The 18,355-nt window shown below is 45.9% G+C and overlaps 1 protein-coding gene across 9 annotated transcripts in view; it reads left to right on the top strand.

Moving 5' to 3' along the window:
* Positions 1–18,355, top strand: part of MAP7D1 (MAP7 domain containing 1) — a 294,703-nt gene that overhangs the window by 159,488 nt on the left and 116,860 nt on the right. For all 9 annotated transcript variants that reach the window (XM_078681185.1, XM_078681183.1, XM_078681186.1 and 6 more), the window contains exon 3: positions 9,234–9,302. In XM_078681185.1, coding sequence (XP_078537311.1) covers positions 9,234–9,302 — 69 coding nt within the window. The remainder of the gene's footprint in view (positions 1–9,233; positions 9,303–18,355) is intronic.

Below are 18,355 nucleotides of genomic sequence, written 5' to 3' on the forward strand. Positions count from 1 at the left end.
GTCCCTCATGAGGTTATAGGGTTCAGAGGTCCGAAGAGTGAGGCCTGTGGCTGATAGCAGTGTGCAACATTGTGTAGTATGCTTTCTGTGATCACTGTGCTAGGGTAATATTATGCCCTTTAAATTGGTGAAACAGCCTTTACAACGAGGTAAATACATCGCCTGCCTTTGCCTCACATTTTTAGCACGCATATTTTTACCGCGAATATGCATTTACAACACATGCCAATACCACGCATTAAGGTAAGTTTGGGAGGGGTGGGGGATTCCCCCCAATACATTGTTTTTAAATCTAAAAATAATGCATGGTATTGGCATGCGATGTAAATGCATATTCGCGGTAAAAACATGCGTGCTAAAAAAATGCGAGGAAAAGGCATGCGATGTATTTAGCAGTGTTGTACCATCGTACGAACTTTGAAATGTGCTACGCAGATGTTCACTGGTCTTGCCCCTTCACACCCACTTTAGCCCTTGGTCAATCCAATGTCTCAGTCGTGCACTCTGGTTCTCAGGCTGGTATCCGACAGCGATTGCAGCAGAAGTTACTAGCCCGCGCCTATGGTGGAGTGGAGGCAGTATCCTGAGACCCTGGCCTGCAGCAGTCTCCTACACCAGTCTAACGTAATCCATATAAAGGATGTGCTAGCTTGGCTTTTAAGTGCATGACTTCTGCCAGATATCTATTTTATTTGGCTATACTTTGAAGGATACTCTTTAATGCCATCTTGATTTTAATTCCCATCACTCATTCGGGATCCCAGTGCTGCAGCATGTTGCCGCACTAGTACCAAATGAATGAAGAGACCTCTGCAAGTTGCTGCCCTAAATACATACTTCCAAAAATCAGAAGGGGATATGCTAACTATTTTAGAGATGCTCTGCATACTATTAGCTCCAGGGTTGAGTCTTACTCCATACAGCAGTTTCAGAACTTTGCTTCCAATGTTAAGTGCAGATTTGACACTCTCATTGCTGTTGCCCCTTAAATCCTGAGGGGAAGACTTTGAACCAGTGTTTCCCAAACTGTTGGTGGAGACCCACTGATGGGTCACAAGCCATTTTTTGGCGGATTGCAAAAGTCCTGTTCTGTTTTAGTAATATTGAAAATGATTAGCCCTGCTTGTGCACCAGTGCAAAGCTGCTGAACTATATCCTGAAGTCCTGTTCTAAAACAAACCTTTGCAAATATTGCCAAGAAAGGCTCAAAGTGAACCTTCCAGTCTTAGTTGCTGCTGGGTTTTTACTTCACATAGCCATTTTAACAGAAAATGTGCTCAATACCACTTATGGGTGACTTTCATAGATAAATTCAGAAATAGTGATGTGGCCTAACGGCCATAGCTGCCAAACTCTGGGTTTGGGGAACTCTATCTATTCTAAAACGTAACATTGAACGAACCTGGTAAATACGCTGGATGCTTTTTCCCAACTGCGAACAATCGGTCTTAGTGTCACTTAGTGTTATCAAAGTAATTTGCATATATGACACCAAGGCTGCTAATGCCTGCTGAAGAGCAGTATCGGATTGCTACGGGTAATTGTATCATCGGCAGTAGTCTTGTGATGAAGTAGAGAGAACTCTTGCGAAATTGGGGTTTTGATCTACCTGCGCTATCACTTCTCCCAGGTCTGCTGTGAGCGTAAATAATAGAAGTCATGTATGCACCCCTGCGTCAGCCTGCTGCACACCTCAACTCAAATGTTTATGTATAGAAGGAAGATCATAGTGCACTAGCTTTGAGATTTTTTTTCCTGGTCTTCCGTCACATAGGTTGCTTTAAGTAACCAGCAGTCACCTGTTGAGGAATCTGTCGGTCCTCTACTGAAGCCCTATGGGGTAAATGGAATGGAATAGCCTCAGAGCTGCCGGGAGATCTCATCGTCGTCTCTTGCCCCCATTTCCTGCTCGAGGGTCCGCTGCATGATGCACTGAGTAGCAGGGAGCACCTTTCAGAATGGAGTCTTCCTCTGATGAGATCAGTCCAGCAATCTCTGATATTCGCCTCATCTTCAGTGCATGCCAAAACCTGCCATCTTGTGCACGTGGTGGTTTTCTATTTTTGTTTTTCTGCATGTTCTTTGAGCTGTGCCCATGTGCAGCCAGTCCCTCAATTTGAGTTTATTGGGTCGACATATTCGACGTCATGCTTTGAAGTGGCGTTTTAAGCTTCTTGTCAATTTACAGGGCTCCCGTGACTCGTTCTGCAGATCAGCTAGAACTCGCTGCTGCCTGTAAGTGCTAGGTCATAGCGTGTATTCGTCCAAGTAGGGCTTTGCCAAGATCGAATAAATACTTTGGGGGGTTGGATAGTGTAGGAGATGTATCAAAGCCTGGACAGGTCTAAGACAAACTGATGGTACCCATTGACCCCAGAGCCAAGGTCATCAAGGGTATGCCAGTGGTCTCTGGCCTCACCCTCGCATTTGAGGTGCCGCCAAGCAGTGGAGCAGTCCAGATACCTTGCGTTGGCAGGTGCTGTTCAGTGTTCCATTAGAGTCTTTAAAGGGGGTCATGAAGCGGCCCCACACTCAAACCTCTTCTAATAAGTGGGCAGATGCAGAATCTGTAAGTGGTGGGCAGCAAAGAAACAAACTTTCATAAAAACGCCATGTCTCGCTAAAAGCAGGAGGAATTGGGCAGCGCCCGGGGTAAAAGTGGAGGCCAAGCAAGGCTTCCAGCAGGTCGGGAGGTGGGGAGGCCATATGGCTAGGAGTTCCCTGGCATTCCTTCCAGTGCTGCGCCGCCTCCTCCACACTGGGAGGGAACTGCCCTATTTAAGTGTTTTTTTTTAATTACTAAATAGATCATGTGGTTTCTACTCTCTGCATTTATGTATTAGTCAGCTGTTTGGAGTGCGTGTTTTATTTTTAGGGTTGGCAAAAAACAATAGCTCTAGTTCTGCGACTATGGTTCTCTCTGAGCTGGTGTGGGATCTCGAAGCATGGGACTTTTGTCGTCTCTCTGCGCTGTTATAGGACTGGGGCACATCCAGCCTCCGTTAGTGTATGACTCGAGCACTAACGCCAAAACTGCGACAGGCATGGTGCAACGCTATCAGAGTCCTTTCTTTAACTGTTTGGGGAAAAGGCACAACGAGTTCACGCTCAGTCCCACTGAGGCACACATTAAAATGTGCGCCACTGAAGAATTACGGAAGCACGCATTGTGATTCCTTTTTTAAAGAAAGAAAATGGGAGGGGGATATTTTATCATACACACGTATCGTATCCTCTGCTAAAGAACTAGCGATATTTATCGCTAAATGGGCTTAGCGATATTTTTTTTTTTATCGCCGCGCATTGACGGATTTTATCGCAGAGATAACGTGCTATTAGCAACGTTTATCTCTAAATCGATAAAATGTCCGGCAATAGCGGCGAAATGCGTGAATATCACTGGGAATCTAGCGATATTCAGGCATTATTGCTAATGGGGTCTTAACCTGAATATCCACCTCCCATTGGATATACAGGTTAAGAAGTGGTCAGAGCAGGCATTAGGTTTTGGCGATATTCGCGCTTAGTGCACATTTTTTCATCGCCACGCCTGCGTTGATAATAGGCGATAGCGATGTTAGCGACTGAAAGCAGTCGCTAACAAGTTGGGTACGCCCACTTTGCATGTCAGCTATATTTATCGCTAATGCCATGCAAAGGGGCCCCAAACCGGTTGCTATCGCCTACAAGCTGTCGCTAACTGCTGTTAGCGACAACTTGCTAATAGGGCAATAAAATTATCGCCGCTTGTCGGCCGAAAACGGACGCAAAAGCAGCGATAATCTCATATTGCCCGCCTTGATAATATGCCCCTTAATTTGTATTGAGGAAAAAGGAAAGTGCTGAGACCACAATACCACGGGTCTGGAAGGTGGTGTGCACCTTTTGTCAGGTATTTTATTTTGCTTATTTTTTTTTACCAAGGGTCCTAACGTTGTACTATAAATTTAAAAAAAATCAAAACCCGAGTTGCACTTGAAAGACAATTATGATACAACCAACATAAATTACGTTTTATAAAATTACCCTGAATTAAAGTTTGAGGTTTGTGAACCATCAAACCCTTTCACAAAGGGCGCATTTACTGAATATTTTTTGGCAAAGAGTAGTGTGGAAGTCTGTTAGGGATGCGAGGTCGCAAGCACTTTCAATGAATGTTACAAAATCGTACAACAGTGCGGATTCAGTCTTTTTATAGGCAGTGCACACTTCTAAACTGTCCACTGCCCCACTCCAATATAATTCTTGCAAAAAGGAGCAAGAGTGTGTATATTTACTGCACTTTTAGAGGTCTGGTATCAACAGGATTGACGGATTTAAACAAAGTGCAAATTGGAGTTGTTTGATGCTCCTCCTTCAATCCTATTGAAAAAGAAAACCAAGATTTCTGGGCCTAAAAGTAAACAAAACTCGTCTTTGCAATGTCACGAATCTGCCCTGACACAGGCCCACTTTATAAATTGTATTTATATAGAGTTTACTACTCCTAACGAGGCGTTGAAGTGCTTTGCAGCGAGTAGCATGCTACTCCAAAGCCAAAGATTAGAGGTTAATAGTGAGTAGAGTAGTAAAAAATGTTTTTTGTTTTTTTTGCATTGCATCGGTTGTGTTAGGTTTGTGCTCTTGATTTTTTTGTTGCGTGTTTAGTAGAGCTTAGAGTAGGGATAGAATGATGGGAGTGGATATGAAAAAGAAAAAAATAGTACGTTGTTTTTTTGTCAGAGGCCATGAGTGACCGGGGGAAAAAATGAAGGAAAAGTTTGAAAAGGAGGTTTGGAGGGGTTCATAGTTGTCAGAAAGACTTGGGATGAGTCTGTGAGAGGAGGGATGGGACAAAAGTTTAGAGGAGGATTGGTATTATTTTTTTTAAAGCTGAAATTAATTTAGGCATACACATATGGGCATGACCCATGTTTAGAGAATATTTCACATGGTCTGATGTGCACAGTTATATTGTGGAGAGGTTTGTACATTTTCCATGCCATTTCTTAGAAGAGTTTGTGCCTGCTGATAAACGTCTGTATAGGCACCTATATGTTCATAGAAGAAGCAATTTATGCACTGTCTAAAAATGCATGTCTCTTGTGGTGTAATATACTTTTTTCTACTTGTATGATTGTCTTCTTATAACAGGAACTAACAACAATGTCTCAACCGGTTTCAATGAGAAAGGCAAATATACATGTATGCACAAGACATTACAAGAAGGAAAGAGGGAGACTCGTGGTACATTTTTCAAAAGTGCTCATGGCATCAAGTGTTTGAAACAACAATTTATACATAACTGTTACATCAGCACTGTGGGCATAAATTGCAAGGCCAAACCAAGAGGACTTGGTGCACGTTGTGCTTGTGACATATAAAAAGGTGACGGCGCAAGTGACAAGTGCAAGAACAGCGAGGCGCAAAGTGATAAAAAAGAAATATATACAAGAATATATGGTTCAGCAAGAGTTATTTACAATGATTGATCGTGGTTTAGACATTTCTGTGAACCATAGCTGAGTATGCACCGCAAATTGTGCTGATAAATTGGTCGATGGCGTTTAAATCCTATTTATTCAGGATCATCTTCAGGACCGGGTTGCCAGTTAGGGGTGCTGTAAGATGAAGGGAACAAGTATCCCAAGGCAGTCAAGTTTGCCCAGGGCCAACACAATGTGCCAGCGGGGAACCACGGGTCGGGCACAGCGAAGCGTCTGCATGATGCAAGGAAACAATCTTCAGGAGGTTCCAAGTAGCCAAACAGTTACGCACTGTGTCCGATGAACAACAGGGTCGGAGACCCAATCCACTTTGTAGGTAGAAACGGTCAAATCGGAGATACTTGATGAAGTGAGTTGAAATGGTGGAGTGGAGTCAATCCAGATACCGAAAAGGCGCAGTGCATAATCGGCTATGGTTCACAGAAATGTCTAAACCATGATCAATCATTGTAAATAACAACTCTTGCTGAACCATATATTCTTGTATATATTTCTTTTTTATCACTTTGCGCCTTTCGCTGTTCTTGCACTGGTCACTTGCGCCGTCACCTTTTTATATGTCACAAGCACAACATGCACCAAGTCCTCTTGGGTTGCCCTTGCAATTTATGCCCACAGTGCTGATATAACTGTTATGTACAAATTGTTATTTCAAATACATGATGCCATGGGCACTTTTGAAAAACGTAGCACGAGTCTCTCTCTTTCCTTCTTGTAATGTCTTGTGCATACATGTATATTTGCCTTTCTCATTGAAACCGGTTGAGACATTGTTGTTAGTTCTTTCTTACTTCCCAGATCTCAACCTGGTCTATGGGTTTTACTCCGGTTGCCATTTACTACTTCTTATAACAGGAAGCAAAGTTCATTATACAATGTCACATGTATAACCGCTCCATCGCTATACTGTGAGAAGCATAGTTGGTCATGCCTGAGTATACTGTAGTGGTACGCTGTTGTGTTGTGAGTATAGCTGTCATGTGGGAAAGAGACCGCTCTTGAGTAACCTTCTGAAGTCAAGATGGTTGTCAGTGTATCTTATATTTGTGGGAAGTGAATTGCATAGTTTAGATGCTTTAAGCATAACTTGTAAAACCTGCAATAACACCAACTCCCTAACCTCCCACCTCCTATATTCTGCATGCATTTCTGCCCAATTGACGTAAACATTAGGTCAATATGCAAACAACTTTTTGTTTCAAAATCATGAACTTGCTCGATCACGTAAATTCCTAATACGTACCTCCAAATCAACATCAAAAAATGGGGAAAATGTTCATGTTACCTCAAACTTTACTTCAATAGTGGAGATTTTTGCAAAAACTTTCCAGGTAGTTGTCTATACTTTGGGACAAAATTCAGGATGCCAACTGACCCACCTCTTCCCGCCATAGGTTAAATACATAGGGCACAGAAGTGGTAAATAGGCTTTCATGCGCCATATTCTGAAAAGTGTTGCAGTGGTGACCAAAACTGAAGCAAATTGAGTTTGCCCTTCTTTTGCCTTTTTACATGTCTTTTGTTAACAGACCAAAAGCTATTGACTAACTAAATTTATAATCACGCGAAAAGGAAATATAAGAATTTGTGTCCAGCAATATACCGAATATATGCCCCATGTCCAACATAAATGATTTTAAATGTAGTTTAAATTGATTTGCCTGTATTTCTATGATTATCAGATTCCTAGGAGTGAAGGGGGTTTTTCATTATGCAGCACATAAATAACTGGAATTTGGATTCTCCCAAAATATATTTCTTTCTTTTAGATTTTAAAACGGAAGTCTTTTTGCTTCTGTCCCACCTGTAAGCTCTAAATTGAATAAGAAAACCCTTGGTTCTATTTTTTTTTTTTTTTTGCCGTTCAAAACTTGAGTTTAGTTCATTGCTTGTGTCTTCAACTCCTTCTCTTTCACCCCATGTCTCAGTGTACCACCCATGGGTCCCTTATGCCCCTCCTTTTATGCATTGAACGCGTCACTCCTGTTTCCTCCGTGGCCCTTCCATACGCTTAAAGTACCCCTTTTGGTTCCTCAGTGATCCCTCTCTCTCTGCATAAGTAAGCCCATCAACAAGCCCAGTTGCTTAACTGAACCCTTCCCATTGCATTGATTAACTTATTGATCTCAGTTAAGAGTTTACTCCACTAAAGATGTTGCCACAGTGCCCCAGGAGACCAAAGTGACTGCCTCTGTCGTGCTAGCTTTGCCTGTGTTGCAACTGCTCCGCCTCCGCGACAGGACTTCTTCAGCCGCAACAGCTGTGCCTCAGTCGCACTAGTGCTGCTTAAGTCTCGCAACCTCATTTGTGACTTTGCTGCCTTGGTCATGAAAGTGCAGAATGTTAATCTGTTGCTCAAACTCCTTATCCAGTTCTCCTTCCTTTACCCACTGTTGCTGCACCTGTCTTCTGCCTGTCTCTGTAGTCCAATAAACACACTGATGATCCTGGGCTCCTTACAGGAGTGGGAGAAGGGAAGGTGGGCCAAGTGCCAGAACCTGGTGTACCGCTTATTGCGGTCATGCCTGGCATTTGATTGACACGCCCATCAGACCACTTTCATTTCTGTGGCACCGGTTAGTTTAGAAGACCTGGTACTTATGTACTTAATGCCGGCCTGTTAATTAAAAATCTGCACACCATAAGATGCTTGTAGCTCCATGACAGCAAAAGAATGTCCCCTGTGGTACAGCTTCTGCTGCCTTCATCCCTGGTTCAGAAAAGGGGGTGGTGATGAACAGAGTGCCTGAATTAAGCAGACCACTCTTACCCAGTCCAAAGATCAGGGCTTGATCCATCACCGTTTTTTAGCTCACTGCACCATCCCAGCTCAGAACTTGGCTATATGCAAATTAGTCTGTTCCTGTCCCAGTGCATGATGGGTACAGGGCAAACCAAACTACCAAGCCAATTCTTGTACTGGGAAGGAAACAAGTTTCCGGGGACCGGTTTCTGCCATTTCAGGCGTCGTCGGCCCGGCTTGCTTGAATCCTGATGGTGCAATGAGCAAGGGACTCACATCTGAGTATACCCTTCCACGCTTATGGTGGACAAAATGATTCAGAAAAGGGGGTTCATCCCTGGAGCAGTGTGCAATATACAGCACTCTTGTAGTGAAGGACTCCGCACTGCCAATCAAAACATGTACTGAAGCCATTAAACTGGCATTACTAACTTTATTGGTGGTGTTTAATGTCTGCCACTGGCTTGGTCTTTATTCTTCATCTTCAATTGCACTAGCTGTGTCCCGGTTGCTTAATTAAAAAAAAAAAGTTCAGGGCCCCAAAGTTTCTCTTAGGAGCCCTCCACCAGAGCTGTCAAATGGGGGCTGCTGCCAGCTACTCTCGATTCCCTCTCGTACCCCTTTCTTTCTCCACCCTACACTTCCAGCTTCTTTATCTCACACTTGCAGGTGATTTTTTTCTCATTTCTGCTATATTTCTTTCTCACTTTTTGATGTCTCTTTTCTGACTGTCTTATTTTGGTCAAAACTTGGTGATGAAAAATAAGTCCTGATCCACATCAATCAGTGCTGGTGCCCACTACCTGCAACCAACCTCACAAATTCAGCATTGACAGCCGGAATTTTTCCCTGGAGCCCTCTTTCTGGCACCCCAGTGACCACCTCTGAGCCAAGAGAGCATCCGTGACCCCGGCTAGTCCTCTGTTCCAACGCCTTGTCTGCTGTGTTACTTGTGCAGCGCAACAGCATACTGACCAACAATGAATTCTTGTCTTTTCCCCTAGATGCCCAAAAAGCAGAAGAAAGGCAAAAGCTTGCAAAGGAACGAAGGGAAGAGAGAGCAAAATACCTTGGTAAGTCCCAGCAGTTTCTCCCATTTGCAGGCTGGTGTGGAATACATCATATTTACTCGACAGATCGTTTTATAGTTTAGTGTTGAAGATATAATGTAGAGTTACTATGTCTAAATGACTTGCCACTCTGAATTCTGGTCCCAGTGCAATTCAGGGGGAAAAGCACCTCATCACACCGTTTGGTAGAAGAAACGGCTGTAACAGGGGTCCGGAAGCCCCCCAAAGCCTCCAACAGATCTGCCTGCTGGAATCGTTTTTCAGCATCTGAGAGAAGGAAGGTGGTGGGGGTGGGGGGGCTCGGAGGGGACAGTGCCTGGAAGCGGTGGTGGAGCTTTCAGGTCGACACTGTCTAAGTAGGTATGGATGGTCATGGGAGAGGCCAGGCTTGGACATGGGCGGGGTGGCCTCTCCTTCGCATGCCACAAACAAAAGGTTACTGGAGCTGCCTGCTATGCCCTATGGAGGCTATGAAATTCTCAAATTCTCAATGGATTTCAAAAGTGCAGAGCCTCCACGTGTGAGCCGGAAATCCACAGTGGGCGGGGAGGTCCATCTCACTTGGTGTTCAAGGGGTGACGGTTTGAGAAGAGGTAATATCGTGCGGCCCATGGGGGTGCCCTGTGAGTTGGTAGGTCTGAGCCACTGTACCTGCTAGCTGCTGATAGCAAGGGCGCTGATTTGTAAACTAGATTTTATTGTACAATTGGGACCGGATACTGGCTAGTGTTACTGTGCACGTCCTACAACTGACTCACACGCTTGACACACAGCTTTTTTCTTTTCCCCGAAATTTATTTTGCCAACATTACCCAAAATAGTTTTTCAAAGTAAAATGAACTGAGCACTTTTTATTTTGTGAAATATCTGGCAATATTACAACAATTTTCACGTAAACTCTCAATCTGTATATAGCTTTCAGTTCATATTTCCTAATCGGCGATGTTTGTAGCCAACAATGGTAGGAATAACCTTCCCTCCTAACTCTGGGCATAGATATTTGTTATTATAAATTGGCGCATGCAAGACCCAAAAGTGTCCGGGTAGAAGGAATTTTCCAAGAGCAAAACTGAAACGTAATACTTTTAAACAGGAACAACATTGTACGGCACTGTGGTGTAGATACACATTACGTTTATAGGAAAAGGCATATAGGAAAAGCGTAGAATGTAGAAAATATGTACAGACAAAGTAGCAGAAATTATTAATTTGCTTACAAAGAACTTAAAAGGAATGTTTACACAGAAGATTAATTTATTCCAAGCAAGTGATAATGGTGTTAAACTGTACAACAATTAGAAAAATAATATCACATTCCTTCAATGCGAGTGGCCGGATTACTGGCCGTAACATTTGTTGGTGGAAGTGGTGCTCGACTAGCAGAATCTGCAGCGCTCTTACATCGTTCATATGATGATCTAGTCCTATTGGCTTGTGAGATCCAGTTGCACTCCCATGGTGCACTTCCAGTGGAGGTTTGCTTTTGTGTTCTTAGTTATCTTGCAAAATGCAGTTTCAAGAAGAAGGGCGTTGGAGCACCAAAGGTGGCGTTGACCTCCCAAACCAATTAGTTTCTGGGAAAGATGGTTCACGGTTCTTGCATGAAGTGCCTTGTGCACGATGTATGGTAATTTGAAGACACTCCTTCCATCAATAGAAAGGCACTTGGGTTGGGGGAACCCTTCTCTATCAACTATATTTCATGATGCCGCTGCTAGATCATGGACTCTTGGAGATCTTAGAATAGCTGGTCAATTATTTAATCATCCAGGGTTCTGCTCGTTTCCTGCCTTAAGAACAGCATATAACTTGCATTGAAAGACGCCTTTTTTAAGTACTTACAGTTACGAGATTTTCAACTGCAGTGTTACCCATCGAACTATCAATGATATCGACTCTGAGCTCTTTTTTTCATATATGCATTGCAGCGATCGCAAACTAACTCTTCGGAAACTCTACCGTATAATGATTGAGCATGGGGAAGACTATGTAGGCTGAATGGCGAGCAAAATAGGGGCAGAGGTATAGGAGTCTGATCTAAAGGATGCTTTTGAAGCGGTCTGTTCCTCTGTGACCATGGTTAACTTGAAAGTTCGAGGCATGTGGGCTGCTGAATTCATATCTATTGCATAGATCGCCGCCTAGTGTTGGGTCCGGATGATTGCACATTGTTGTCCTGGAAGAGTCTTCGAAGTATCACGAGATAGGTGGCTCCTCCTCTGGACTACAGTGCGCATGGGCATCGACTCCATCCCCAGATTGGTTTTTTCCGCCATTGGGTTCGAATGCATATTTGATCACTCAAGTTCGGAATCAATAGAAACTTTCTTTTTGGCCCAAAGGCCTTTCCTATCGTCGGTATTGTCTTCTGATCGGTGCCCAGTTCTGTTCCAGCTCAGTTCCCGAGTCGGACATCCAGAGGAGTCGCGTGGCTCTTCAGTGCTCGAGGCCCGGTCGATGCTGCAGGCCTTATTCAACGAACCATCATGGAACGGAGCCCGTTCAAAAGATGCCCCGTGTGCAACTCGAAGTATCCTCACATCGACGTCCACCTGGTGTGCAACAAGTGCCTGTCGCCGGATCACGAGGAAGCCAACTGTATGGCTTGTTCTCGTTTCCGCTCCAAAAAGACGATTCGACTTCGGCGCGCAGCGCGCCAGGAGGCCCAGCAGACTGCACCTGACCCGGTGAACATTTTCGATACCGAGGGAGAAGAGGCAGACGAGCAGGAAGATCAAGAGCCGATTTCCAATCCAGCGGCAGAGATCGTCTCCAACTACGACGCAGACTTAGAAATGCTCGATGCAGAAGAAATCGTCGACGAGGTAGGAGATGACGATGAGGCCTATGGGGCCACGGAGGATAGCTCAAGCGAGGAGCTATGCCCCGTTCAAACGATATATACGGCTCAGGTCGAGGGATCGCCACATGGCCTTACCCAAGATCTTGCACCGAGTTCCACAGTCTCGCCTCCGGGCCCGGCTACGGACACTTCTAAAGAGCCACCATTGGTGAAATCGAAACCAAAAGAGAAAGCTTCGGTGTCTACACAACCGAAAGTGCTAGAGGCGCCGTCGAAACCGAAAGCGCGTGTCGCCTTGGTCGGCTCCACGTCTTCAGACCTGTCGGTGCAGACAAAGCCAAAAAAGGTTATCAACCCGGTGAAGTCGCTCAAGGGTGTCGAGCCGAAGACTGGGACACCAAAAGCTCTTGTCAAGGTCGTCGACCCGAAGACTTCGGCGCCGAGGGCCGTCGACACAGACAAAGGACTCAGAGCTACAAAAGTTGTCGATCCTGCGCGTCGGCCGGACAAGGCCAAAAGTACTACAACCCTCGAGTCCGCGCCTGGCGGTGGCTCGAAGGAACCAGTCAAGTTGACGCAGCCGTCCGCCTCCTTCATGAAGCAGGTGTCTGAATCATTGAAACGCATTAAGGACAAAGCTTCCGCTGTCAATCCGAAGGATACTTCCACGCCGAAGCCTGCCACCAAACCGCACAAGTCGACAGCGCCCATTCAGTTTACGCTGCCACCGAAGGCATTCGCGCCGAAGAAGGTCGTCTAGGCGTCCATGAAGGTGTCCATGGGGCCGAAGCCTACCCCTGCGGTTGTGGGCACAAAGCATCGACAACCCCTGCTGGAGGAGCAGTCGGAACAATTCATCGACGCCGACACCGGTAAACTTTCGATTTACAAACGAAAGATCACCCCAGCACAGCCTATGGAGTCCTACACAATTCCTTTAAAGAAAAAGGATTCCACGGATTCACCCGTTCTTGTTGAACTGATAGCTCCACATGGACAGGACACTGCTCCAATCTCGCCCAGTTACTCAGAGGTGGAGTCTGGGGAAGGTGACTATGATGAGTACAACTACCCTGCCGACACTGATCCTGAAGATCAACATGACACATGGGCAGATGCTGCGGACCCAGGGGATCCACAAACTGCCCCAGACACTCAAGTGTATAATGTTAAAACATCACCTACTGAGGACTCAGCAGCATTTAATGCGCTTATTGAAAGGGCAGCCAAGAATCATGACGTCCAGCTCCATGCTGACCCTATTGAGGTGGATTTTTTGTTTGACACCTTTTCCACCTCTGAGAAGACCGTAAAGACTCTGCCTATGCTAAAGGGTGTCTTAAAACATGCTACATACATTTTGAAAGAACGCACAAGGGCCAGGGTTATAAACCCCAGAATTGAAAAAAAGTACAAGCCGGCGCCTGGGGACCCTACCTACATCAAGGGCCAGTTGCCGTTGGACTCTTTAGTAGTTTCCAATGCCCGGAAGAGGGCAAACTCACAAACTACTGTCGATGCTCCTCCCCCTGACAAGGAATCTAAAGTGCTAGAAGCATCAGGGAAAACGGTGGCGGCTCAAGCAGCCAATATCTGGCGCATTTCAAACACTCAGGCACTCTTGGCCAGATATGACAGGGCACTTTACGATACACTTGAGACCCTGTTACAACACTTGCCAGATGACTATAAAGCGGCAGCAGAGATGCTCATACAAGAAGGGAAACTCATCTCAAATGCTTCTATTAAGTGTGCACTGGACGCAGCAGACACCGCGGCCAGGGCCATTAACACCAGTGTGATGTTGCGGCGTCAAGCCTGGCTCAGAATCTCCGTGTTCAAGCCGGAGATACAAACCACCATCCTAAATCAACCTGTAAACCCTGATCACTTATTTGGACCTGAGGTGGACACCACCCTAGAAAAAATCAAAAAGGACACCGAGACTGCAAAGTCTATGGGGGCTCTCCAGTCCAGCAGTTCAGGGGTGGTTCTTTTCGTCGCTCAAGCAATAGAGGTGTTTCCAGAGGCCAGCTGTCCCAGCAAACACAGTACACTAAGAGTGGCGCACAAACCTCATACAACAAACAGAGTAGAGGTGGCTATCGCGGAAACAGCGCCAAAGGCAGAGGTCGTGGAAACAACAGCTCCCGATCCTCCGCCGCAAACAAACAGTGATGCCTTGTCACTGCCCCCTGACCATACAACACCAGTCGGGGGAGACTCCAACAGTTCCTGCCAGTCTGGGAATCCATCACCACAGACAGGTGGGTCAGAAAGCTTATCCAGTACAGTTATTGTCTGGAGTTAACATCCACTCCACCCAACATACCCCCCAAAACACCGTCCTATGTCCACAGAGCATTTGCGCTTATTGCAGCAAGAGGTACTCGTCGTGCTGCATAAAGGGGCAATCGAGCTCGTACCAGTGGAACAAAGAGGCACAGTGGTGTACTCCCTGTACTTCTTAATCCCAAAGAAAGACGGGTCCCTCAGACCCATTCTGGACCTCAGACCCCTAAACCAATACATTCTATCAGAACACTTTCATATGCTCACACTGCAACAGGTTCTTCCGTTGCTCAATCAGGGGGATTTCCTCGCAACATTAGATCTAAAGGATGCATATTTTCACATTCCGCTACATCCGTCACACAGAAAATACCTCAGATTCACCATTCAGAATCAGCATTACCAATTCAAAGTCCTCCCTTTCGGAGTGACTACAGCGCCCAGGGTGTTCACAAAGTGCCTAGCGACAGTGGCTGCGCACCTCAGGAGACCAAACGTTCACGTCTACCCTTATTTGGACGACTGGCTTGTTCAAGCAAAGTCGGCCCAGCAGTGCGCTGCCAACCTTTTAGTTCCTGGCTACTACACCAAGAACTGGGCGGCATATACGCTGCCAACATGTCCCACACATTCACCTTCTTCACAATCTGGGATTCTCACTGAATTACCCAAAGTCGCACCTTCAGCCCGCCCATGTGCGGCAGTATCTAGGCGCGACAATAAACACTCTGGCAGCCACAGCACAGCCAAATTCAGTGAGGATCAACAGCATTCAATTGCTGATACAGAAATTCAGAAATTCAGACCGCAACACTCGCTCCCCGCACGAGTGTTCATGCAGTTGATAGGCATGATGGCCTCCTGCATCTTCATAGTCCCGCACGCGAGACTACATATGCGTCCGCTTCAAGAGTGCTTAGCACGTCAGTGGAATCAGGCTCACGGACAGTTAAGAGACTTAGTGTTGGTGACCGGTCGTGCATACAACTCTCTGCATTGGTGGAATCCACACAACCTTTGCAAGGGCCGACCGTTCCAGGAGCCTGTGCCACAGATCATCCTAACGACGGACGCATCTCTCCAGGGTTGGGGAGCTCATGTACTCCACTACACAGTGCAGGGACTATGGACCACGCAGCAAAAGAAGATGCACATCAACCACCTAGAGCTGATGGCAATCTTCATGGCAATGAAGGCATTCAAGGTACATCTGTGCAACAAGGTCGTGTTGATTCGGACGGACAACATGACGGCCATGTACTACATTCAGAAGCGGGGAGGTACACACTCTCCACAGTTGTCTCATCTGGCTCAGAGCATGTGGAAGTGGGCCATTCAAAGGAACATCTTCCTCATGGTGGAACACCTCCCGGGCAAGGACAATCAGATGGCGGATCTGCTCAGCAGGTACAGCCACCAAATGCACGAGTGGGAGATACATCCATCAGTACTCCACCCGTACTTCCAGCAGTGGGGTCATCCAGAGATAGACCTGTTCGCCAACAAAGGAAAAGGCCAAATGCCAAAGCTTTGCCGCCAGGTTCCCGCACCCACAGTCGCAGGGCAATGCGATATGGATGAACTGGTCAGGTAAATTTGCGTACGCTTTTCCCCCAGCACCCCTAATACCACTGGTGGCACGAAAGCTAAAGCAACACTCGATGACGCTCATCCTGGTTGCTCCAACGTGGGCACGCCAACCATGGTACACCACGTTTCTAGAACTTTCCGTGGTGCCGCATCAAAGGCTGCACCTCACACCCAGACTTTTGATGCAGAGCCATGGCGACATTCAGCACCCAGATCCGCAACAGTTCAACCTGGCGATCTGGCTCCTGAGGTCTTAGAGTTTGGCTACCTCAACTTGCCTCCAGACTGCATGGATATCATACGGGAGGCAAGAAAGCCCACCCACAGAGCATGCTATGCGACAAAATGGAAGCGGTTTGTCATTTATTGCGTAGACCACAACATAGACCCGCTTGAGGCGTCTACGCATGACATCATTTGTTATCTGTTACATCTTTACAAATGCAATCTAGCATATGCTTCCATTCGAATACATTTATCCGCCATAGCGGCTTATCTCCAAAACAGGCAGCATCTCTCCCTTTTCAGAGTGCCTGCCATTAAAGCCTTTCTGGAGGGACTCAAACGAGTCATTCCTCCCAGGACCCCACCAGCTCCTGAATGGAATCTTAATGTGGTCCTCACCCGACTAATGGGTCCACCTTTTGAGCCTCTACATTCATGCGAGATTCAGTTCTTAACATGGAAAGTGGCTTTCCTAATAGCCATTACGTCACTGCGACGTGTTAGTGAACTCCAGGCACTACCTGTCCAAGAGCCATTCATACAAATTCACTCCAACCGGGTGGTGCTGCGCACTAACCCTAAATTTCTTCCAAAGGTGGTTTCGCAGTTCCACATCAATCAGACTATTGAACTGCCTGTGTTCTTCCAAAATCCTGAGACAGTGGCAGAAAGAATGCTCCACACTCTTGACGTCAAAAGAGCTTTGATGTATTACATTGATAGGACCAAAGATTTTAGGAAGACGAAACAACTCTTTGTTGCCTTTTCCGCACAACACAAAGGCAACCCCATTTCCAAAGCAGGTATAGCCTGGTGGATCGGTAAGTGTATTCAAATTTGCTATCACAAAGCTAAGCGCACTTTAACAATCCCCCCAAGGGCGCACTCCACCCGCAAGTTGGGGGCCTCCATGGCTTTCCTTGGAAATATCGCTTTAGAAGACATTTGTAGAGCAGCCACATGGTCTACACCACACACATTTACAAAACACTACTGTGTAGATGTGCACTCCAAGCTGCAAGCAGCTGTAGGGCAGGCTGTTCTAAAAACACTTTTTCAGACTGCTGCAGCTGGCACAGGCGGCCGCCGCTAATGGAGGGACTGCTATATATTCTATGCAATAGATATGAATTCACCAGCCCACATGCCTCGAACCGAATATGCTACTTACCAGTATGCATCTGTTCTTGGCATGTAGGGCTGCTGACATTCATATCACCCGCCCTCCTCCCTGGCGCCTGTAGCGGCTGCAGCACTTACACTTACTCTTAGCATGGTCATCACTCACACTGTTACACTCCATCTTTGCCACAATGGCTAAAAACAATCTGGGGATGGAGTCGATGCCCATGCGCACTGTAGTCCAGGGGAGGAGCCACCTATCTCGTGATACTTCGAAGACTCTTCCAGGACAACCATGTGCAATCATCCGGACCCAACACTAGGCGGCGATCTATGCAGTAGATATGAATGTCAGCAGCCCTACATGCCAAGAACAGATGCATACTGGTAAGTAGCATATTCGTTACAACACCTTAAAACTCTATGTATGTTATACTACAGTCCAGAGAGTGAGAAGGGAATCAAAGTTGTAATATGAATAGGAGCCGCTGCCCTGGATGTGGGCTCCATGATGCAGCTATTGTTCATATGTTTGCCAGTTGTCCACATCTTTCACAATTCTGGGAAGAAATTGCCCATTCTTTCTCTCAGCATTTACAATGTGATCTGTAATTTAATATTAGGTATGTTATGCTGGGTCATAAACGGATAGCAGATAGGTGTGTCTCTACAATTGCTTCTATTTCTGTCGTAACAGCTCGATTATGTATTGCGAGAGTTTGGGCTATGCCGATGCCCCCTCACAGTCCATCCTTGGTGGGCATTGTTTGGCCAGATATGAGGTAGCAATCCCTCTGGGGGGGTGGACCTGCCAGAATTCTACGCAAGCAGTGGGATCCTCTATTTAATCCATCCTTCCCAGGCTGTGTTTGCTTAATTTTACTTGATTAGTTTTTGTTTTTTATTTTATCAAGTATCCTTTGGTAATGGAAGAGTGATATACTATTTATAATATTCACATAATATGAAGCTATTAAAGTGATTTCATTTTCCCCTTGCTCCTCCCTCTTGTCTTTTTTTCAGT

This window comes from Lissotriton helveticus, chromosome 3_1 (genome assembly GCF_964261635.1).
Source record: "Lissotriton helveticus chromosome 3_1, aLisHel1.1, whole genome shotgun sequence".
NCBI lineage: Eukaryota > Metazoa > Chordata > Amphibia > Caudata > Salamandridae > Lissotriton > Lissotriton helveticus.